The sequence below is a fragment of the Antrostomus carolinensis genome, unplaced genomic scaffold (assembly GCF_000700745.2).
Source record: "Antrostomus carolinensis isolate BGI_N321 unplaced genomic scaffold, ASM70074v2 scaffold2889, whole genome shotgun sequence".
Taxonomy (NCBI): Eukaryota; Metazoa; Chordata; class Aves; order Caprimulgiformes; family Caprimulgidae; genus Antrostomus; species Antrostomus carolinensis.
In genome coordinates, this window is record NW_010339060.1 from 137,481 (window position 1) to 145,958 (window position 8,478).

The window sequence follows — 8,478 nt, forward strand, 5'->3', positions numbered from 1 at the left end:
CTCTTCAGCAAAGGACAGAGACATTACATCAACAAAAACCAAAGAATAAATCAACAGTGTCACATAAAAAATAACCCTATTCACTTATGTACTAATGAATAGAAATTGTGAAATACCTCTTCTGCTTCACTCATCAGAGATCTCAATTGGAATAATGTTTACAATTTTGTGTACCACAATTCAAGGAAGATGAGGACCAAAGAGAACAGCTTAAGGAAATGCTTTAAGAATGACTACAGATCTGGAGAATACAATCAAGATACAAACATCCTCTAGGCATCTAAAATTTGTGAAGAATGAAATAATCTGCTCTTTATTGCCAAGGTGGACAGGACACAAACATTAAAAGGCTTTAGTTGCAGCAGGAAAGATTTCATATTAGATGTGGGCAGAAGGAGACAGTTCAAGTGTTAAAGAGAAGAATAGTTAAGCCATGCAATAGCTTACAGTATTTAGAATAAATAAATTCCACCATTACTTTAATCAGGTGCTTTCAAGAACAGGCTGGAGAAATGAATCAGATTTGCTAGAGACAACCTGCTTTGTTGTAGGACAGCCTATAACACTGTCTGAAATCCCTTTTTTGTAGTTCTTTAAACTACAAGTCATGTAACACACCCATCTGGCCTTATCCTTGCAAGTCTTCCTGGCTTTATTGCGGCACATGATAGCAAAATGAGTACTACTCTGCCTTAAGACAACATATATGAGCAGATACTTTAAGCAGACATCTGCTTTTATTTGATTACCAAATGTTAGGCTATTGTACCTGAGAACAATGAGAAAGAGGAAAAAAAGAATACTAGAAACTCTGCAACACAAATGCACATAAATACAATAAAATACAACTCAGGGAGAGGGAAGGGAAAAGAAGTAAAGCAATGGCTGCCTACTAATTTATATTTTTAAAAGAAAGTATATTAATACTTATCTTCTACATTAAAAAAAGAAAATTGACAGTATTTTCTTGATCTGCAGACATATAAAGGAAAGGTCAGTAAAATCTGTCTAAATTAGTAAACTAAGTCAAGAAATAGTCAGTCCTTGCTAGAGAGAGCTACAGTAATCAAATATGTGATTAGACAGATGCGTCTACTGCTATTCTTATCCTAACTATGTGGATACTAAGTTAAAAGAGGAAAGCAAATTTAGTTCCAAGAAGAAAATCAGTAAAATACCACCTAGAAACATTCAGAAAACCTAAGCCTGAACAATGCGAAGAACAGGGGCTCACTTCAGAAAGCCTCCCTTGAGATGCAGACAGCTGTGTTCACCAGTAAGTGACCTGAAATGTCACATGTGCCAAACTCAAAAGTGGGCAACTGGAAAGGAAAAACACTTCTATTTCAGATATGCTCTTTAAAGGAGGTACTTGAAAACAATCTATATGAAGGAATGAATCAATTCCTACAAAAAGGTGCCATTGTCATGTCAAGGGGAATTTTCATGTTTTTCTCTTCTATTTGGTTTCTAAAGAAAATTCAACATGAAAACACAAAACCTTTTTCTTTTTCCAGTTCACTTTGTGTATTTTTCAAAATTCTCCATTATCTAGTGACCATTTCTATTGTTGGGATAAGACTTCTAATAAACTGCAAGGATTACAGATGGTGAAATAAAACAACTATTGAGAAGAGGAATGTAGCAGAGAGCATGATAAGGATCCAAGTATAACACCTGAGAACAAGTTTTTATCAGTTATTTTGGGATTATAGTCCTTTAAAAAATGACAACAACAAAAAACAACACACCAAAAAAAAAAAAAAATAGACAAACATCCCCCCCATCCAAACTTAGTAAGCTAAGTTTTCAGTTTGATCTGAAGATTCTGAACTAACCTCTACCAACCCTCTTCTACTTTGATCTTGCTTGACTTGGAGGAAAACTCTTGCCCACAAATGACAATTGAAAGACCAGTCTAACAGCAGCATGTTCTCATCACCATAATACAGCTCTGGAAATGGTTACAAAACTGAACCACCAGAGATTTCTTTTAGGTATCACAGAAATCCAAAGTTAAATGGCCAATCAGTTCAGTATGTATAAGATGCAACATCACAGTCTGAAATGACATTGACATATTATTTTTAAGAACATGCAGTCCCAGTAAATTACTCCAGGTCTCTACACTAAGAATCTGGCCTTTCGTAGCAATACATTAAATGTACAGTCAGCTTAGAGAGAGACTGAAGAACTTACGCAGAACTGAAACTTCAGTCTATTTGATTCTCACTCATACTCAAAATAGGACATGCTTTTTTAATCCTTATACTAAAAATCATGAATACTAACTTAAGGACTGCACAGGCTTCAAACATTGCATACATATTTGCTGATTTAAAGTGTACTGTAAATTGCAAGATAGCAATTAAATTCACCTTTAATGTTGTACAAGTCAAAACTATTTCCCAGAGCTGTACCAAATTAATTCTTGCTCAAACAAATACGGCAAAATGCATCTTTTTTTTAAATAGCCAACCTTTTCCAGAACATCAGAGGATGACACTATACAGTTTTTATGCTCATCTTTATTAAGTTTACAACAACCACATTTCTCAGTACCTTGTCTGAAGTAATGCTTCCATAGGTGTTAGGCGATCCTGCAACTGTTGGGACACGGCAGTTAGCAGTGACGCGCAAGCAGTACTACACCCCGACAAATCTTCATCCTTCACATAATTCAGCAATACAAAATACCAATACACAGATCCTGCATTAATAAAAAAAATAATCCAGTGAAATGATGTCAGTTTTCAACTTAGAAAGCATACTTTGAAGCATAATCAATGTAGTATCTAACAGTTACTGGATACAGACTAGGAAGCATTCTTCCCCTCCCCTTTTTTTGAGACACTTCAATTTAAAATAATTCTGTAATCATTAGTTTCCATGAGTAGTTCAAATTCTCTTATCAACTAATTTATAATTGAAGAAAAAAAGGTTCACAAGAGACAGCTTTGCACATACTTCTCTCATTGCTTCTGCCCACTGTTTTTACTATGCACAACAATTAAAATGCTCCTGATACACTAAGGTGCTAGGCTAGGGGTTTCAATCCCTTCACAGCCAAGCCTTACTCTAGAATCAACTCTTTCACTCCCCTTATCCTTTGTTTTTGGCTGCTGTCTCCTTATCCTGTATGTGCTGGAGGCACAGTTTCCTTACAGATCAGTTTTGAGAGCAGAGTGCAGTGGTTCTTTATGGAAACACAAATTTCAGCTTCCTCATTCTCCTCCCTCTGTGCATTCCATACCCTCAATAGCAGCGCGTTAAATATTTCTACCTGAGGGGTAGCACAAAGCATTTTGGGCTGCAAATTAATTTTCCTGCAAGACTCCTTGGTGATGTCAAGCCAAATGCAATTCATCAATGTCACACTGTGAAAAACACAAACTAGGCCTTGCCGCACCAAACACGAGTGCTTGAAGCCATATTCCCATTCTATCTGGCACTCAAAAGGCTTCAAAAAGGTGCTAAGATACTACTACTCTGCAATGCAAATGAGGGTGGAATTTAATTTAGTTAAAATGTCCTTTTGGTGTAGAAGTAACAGAAGTGGATTTCTAGCTGTATCATTTGGATAGCCATGCTCCCTGGAATAAACCTCCTAATTTTCAGAAATAACAGACAATTTTGAGTCTCACTTATGCCTACAGAATCTGTGGTTGCTCAATGCCTTTGAAAATTCTTGCTAAACTTACTTGAGCTCTCCCAAAAATATCAGTGCCTTAGCACTCTGCTTTAAGCAAGCTAATTTGCTTAAAATTTGTTTATCTACAAATGCATACTTCATACTTGGATACCACATGACCAGAACACTCCAAGACACAGTTTGTACTAAATGAACAATTACCTAATTCTTATTTCACAAGAGAGTCCAACAAAACATGCCAAACAACAAATGTACCGTGTACTTTTATGACAACAAACATTGTATACGTACCACCTGTTGCAGCAGCAGGCAAAAGTGGCATATTGTCAATTAAAGCTTTCAGAAGAACTGATCCAAACCCTTGCTGACTTGGGTCACACCTGCCATTGCTACAAAAAACACATAGACACTTTAATATTTCATGAAGTAAGAATGAAACATGAAATCTCCTCCAGAAGATGAAGCTGAAAGACTGATGTTCTCTGCAGTCATACCCTAACACCTTTTTCCTCAACAGAAGATCCTCCAGATATTGTTGCCTTGTAAGTTAAATGTTAAACAATAACAAACACATATATACTAGTCAGACTGCATGCAAAAAGCCCAAATATGTATAAAATATAAATATATAAAAATAAATATATAAATAATTAGCACTGACCTGATGCATAGTGCAAGAAATCGTGCACATTTGTGAGCAATGCTCCGCCCAGCTTCAAAGAAGCAAACACGTATTATATCAGAGACACATTTACGTGTTTTAGAAAGCAAGCTGCCATTTCCTTCCTTTGAGCTGTAAAAACAAGTTGCATACTTTAGAGAATCATATAAAACATAATTTTTTTTAACAGAGCTGATACTGAGAAATAGACATACTAATTTAAACACAGTTTCTCCCTTACCTGCCAGGTCCATTTGAATACACCCCTGCCAGCCAACAAAGCGTGTCTAGTACAAGGCTCTGAGCATGTTCTGTAGTCAGACCATCATCTGTCTTCTTGCAAAGAGTGGTAAGCAGCTTCTCATGGAACTCTGAAAACTGTAACATGGCACACCGTTGAACTCTAGGGAGGAGGGGAGGGAAATAAAAACCAGAATTATCCAATACAGCCATTCTCCCATTAAAGTGTCCCTCCAGCTTTGTATCCCATCTTAGGAGCACTGAAAAGAAGATGCCTATCTAGATAAGAGCAAAACCAGTACACAAGCATATATTATACTTCCCATGCACACATTACCAATCTTCTTATTTTCTGATCACAGAACTTCCTAAGTACTATATATTCAGTAACCCCCTGTTTACTTGTCTAGTAACTTCTAAACTTAAACTTCCATCATCTGCAACACCTTTTGGCAACCATTTGCATATACATCTTTGCAGACTTTGACCTCTTTAAGCCCATTACAGCCAGTGTCACTACTGTGGAGTGGCAGTTTGTAATACAAATTAAATACTAAATTATTTGCTTTTAGGTCTGTAGTATCAATCCATAGAGACTTTAACCAGGTTTTTTTTAAGTAACAATTTCTCAGTTAAATTTTATTCTAAAGTTGTTCACAAATAGCATACTCTCTGCTGTAAGAAACAAGACAACATGTGGAAATAGAAAGGAAAGATGATTCATTTTTAAAAGTTCTGTCCAAATAATTTATCTAATGTATTAAGAAAGCTTATTTACATTTGCCTTTTCAAGTTAGGCAAATAATCACTCAACATACAGTTTCATGCAAGGTATTATTCTACCACAACTTGCATAGCACAGTGCCCTCAAACTCACAATTTACATTATTTTCCATATGAAATACACTCCTGAATGACAGCTTGAAACAGTGTTGACCTGAGCTATTTTGAGAAGTATTTTATGAGAAGTGTAACTGAAGTTAATAATTTTTAAAATTATGAAAAACCTACTAACCTTTCCTTTGAAATTGAAGTTTTTTTAAATCTTCGAATTGTTACAGAGACTTCTTGAAGTAAGTCACAGCCTCTCAAATTATCTGATTTTCTTGAAGAATTAGTGGCTTCAATTTTGCTAGATGGCTTTTCCTGATTTTTTTCAGGGGGAGGAAAAAGATTTCATAAAACATGTTGCTTTTGACTGCTTCATTTTTATACCTTGTTCGCTAAATGCATACAGTTCAGTAAAACCTCACTCAGCAAATTCAACAATGTTCTGTAATTTATGTTCAAGCCATTCTAATAATGTCTGCAAGATGTACATCATCTCATCCAATCTTACAACTTCAACTATCAACAGTAAAATACACACAAATGTTGTGGATCAGCTACTGAAAACACTCACAGAAACAGAAGTTTAAAAAAAAAAAAAGGGCTCAGAATGGGAAAGTGGCAGAACAGACTAAATTCACACTAAATTCACGCAGAAGAAACACCTTAGAGATGTTGAACTCATTCTTGAATGTGTTAACACAGTGTCAATTCTTAAAAAAGTAAATTTTAATGGATCTTAATTCTCCTAATAACTGTTTTATTTTCAGATTTCATAAACCATACCAATTCTACAACTTTAACACAAACGTCTGTCTTGGCTATTCATTACCTTGCCTGCTGCAACTTTTGCCAACAATGAAGCAAGGGAATGGCCCTTGTTAGTCTGAGGTTTTAGGGATGGTATTCTAACAACTGGTCTAATGCCACCATTGCAGATTTCTTCTGTTCCTCTGTCATTCACTGCTTTAACATGGATTAAAAATGAGCGGTACTTGCCACCAGCCATGCCTAAAAGTGAAAAGAAAAAAAAAAAAAAGCAGAGGAGAATATGCATAGTTTAGTAATGCAAGTTGTAAACACATTTCAGCTTCATGGATATAGTGTACACGCAGAGCCCAACTACATTAATTACAGTACTTTAGCATCAGTTTGAAAAGGTAACTCACTATTCTATTATACAGCAAAATTTGTCAATGTGAAAATAAATACAAACCAAAGTTCAACTACAGAAGTATGAGATGCACTTTAGTCACACATACTTCATGTGAACAGTCTAGCAAACTGCTTTACCTTTAACAAGCTTTGGACTTGTTAGTGTCAACATTCCAGCATGTCCTGATAGATCAAGTCCAGTAGCCAGCCATACCGGACCGCAAAGTATATCTTCCTTGTGCTCCTCCAGAAATGGACACAATCTAAGACCTTAAAAAACATGAGTAATATGGACCTGAATTACTCATAATTAAGTCACACAATCTGATCATTTGCATGTCAAACTCTGATCTCTAAACACATAAACTCTACATCGAAAACCTAACAATTACTTGAGGTTCACTTTTAACCATTTTCCAGTGAAATCAATAAAGGTAAATACCAGTTTTCAAAGCATTTTCAGTTATATTATAGGGATATATGTACATCAACTGGCTCATCAGAGCCACAGAATACATAACTGACACAATGCTGAACCAATACATTTTGATCCACAATTCTCACTGGGTCTCTTCTGAAGCAGGACAGACTTATTAAAAGAAAAAACCCAACAATCTGATTTGTTTCTTCTGTGGTATACTGTAACTATTGAAATTATCATTCACTCATTTTCTGCTTCTTTGTCAGCATGAAAAATCTCCTTCCAGCACTTTTATAATTCCTTTGGTTCCCCTCTCATCCTTTGCAACAGCTTTCTTGGAGTCACAGAATGGTTTGGAAGGGACCTTTAAAGTCATGCTCTAGATAAGCCTAATCACATGAAAGGAAAAAAGGTGTAAAGTAAAACTGTTGAAAGGACCAAAAAAAAAAAATAGTTCTGGAAATATTTATCCCAACTATCAATTTTCAGTCTGTAGCTCTCCTCATTCAGATCCAATCTGACTGCCTTTCAGAGTGTCCCTAACAGATTTTGTGGAAGAGTACTGGTTAACAAAAAGGTTATAAAAACAGGCAGAGCAAACCTGATGCAGCTGAAAATTAACATGACTAGTTATGAATTCTTTACCAGCTGTTTATTTTTCTTGGTTTACAGCAGCAGTCTCTATAAAAGCCAGGTATGCAAAGAAAAAATTACATTAAAACTAACTAAGGAACCAAGTAAAATACTGCTGGAACAGTGTAAGATTTTAAGTTAGAAAGGTGCCACATCCATCTACTTTATTTCTAAATTCAAATAAAAACTAATCTGTTTTTAAACACCAAAACTCTTCAGTACTTTTTTTTTTTTTTTTGGTGTGTTTGTGTTCAACTTGCAACTCATACAGTAAACACCAGTGAGAGAGGCAACACAGACTGATCCCTCAGCCCTGTTCAATTTTAAATGAATGAGTAATTTTGGCAGGGAAATTCCAGTATATTATTAAAAAAAAAAAAAAAAGCAAGCTCATATTTTAAACAAGGTATAACAAGATAAATAAAACATACGTTGTGGTTCCTCTATATCCATATACTGCATTTCTTCATTGAATTCAACCAATCCTGGTTTTCCATTTCTCTCCACTTCAATATTATGAGCTGGAGATAAAGGAAATGTGATCTGTCTATCTACTGCTGTCTCTGGAAATAGAAATATTAGCAAGATTTCATAAACATTGCTAAAGGCTCACAGAAAACAGAAACAGTAGTTTTCACAGCAAATTTATCAGCTTTCTGTCCAAAACACTATTTGTAATATAGGCATGTTTTTCCTATTAGGATTGCAAGTGAACTTGTAGCAAATAGTTACAAAAATATTTACTTGAATGACCTGTAAACAGCCTGCTTTACTTTAACATTGGTCAAATCATTTTCTCCTAATAATCAACTGCAGATTACTCCTAATGTAATTAGATTTCAGTATCGAAAGTTTGATAATTTAAACTGAAAATAACTGGATTACTCC

At 35.3% G+C, this 8,478-nt stretch overlaps 1 protein-coding gene across 1 annotated transcript in view; it reads right to left on the minus strand.

Annotated features, from left to right (window-relative positions):
* The window catches only part of BIRC6 (baculoviral IAP repeat containing 6), a 180,083-nt gene that overhangs the window by 126,656 nt on the left and 44,949 nt on the right, over positions 1 to 8,478 (minus strand). The window contains exons 14-21 of the mRNA XM_029086930.1: positions 8,022 to 8,153; positions 6,675 to 6,806; positions 6,214 to 6,392; positions 5,569 to 5,699; positions 4,555 to 4,716; positions 4,314 to 4,445; positions 3,944 to 4,041; positions 2,563 to 2,710 (exon numbers count right to left, since the gene is read on the minus strand). Of these exons, the coding sequence (XP_028942763.1) occupies positions 2,563 to 2,710; positions 3,944 to 4,041; positions 4,314 to 4,445; positions 4,555 to 4,716; positions 5,569 to 5,699; positions 6,214 to 6,392; positions 6,675 to 6,806; positions 8,022 to 8,153 (1,114 nt within the window). The remainder of the gene's footprint in view (positions 1 to 2,562; positions 2,711 to 3,943; positions 4,042 to 4,313; positions 4,446 to 4,554; positions 4,717 to 5,568; positions 5,700 to 6,213; positions 6,393 to 6,674; positions 6,807 to 8,021; positions 8,154 to 8,478) is intronic.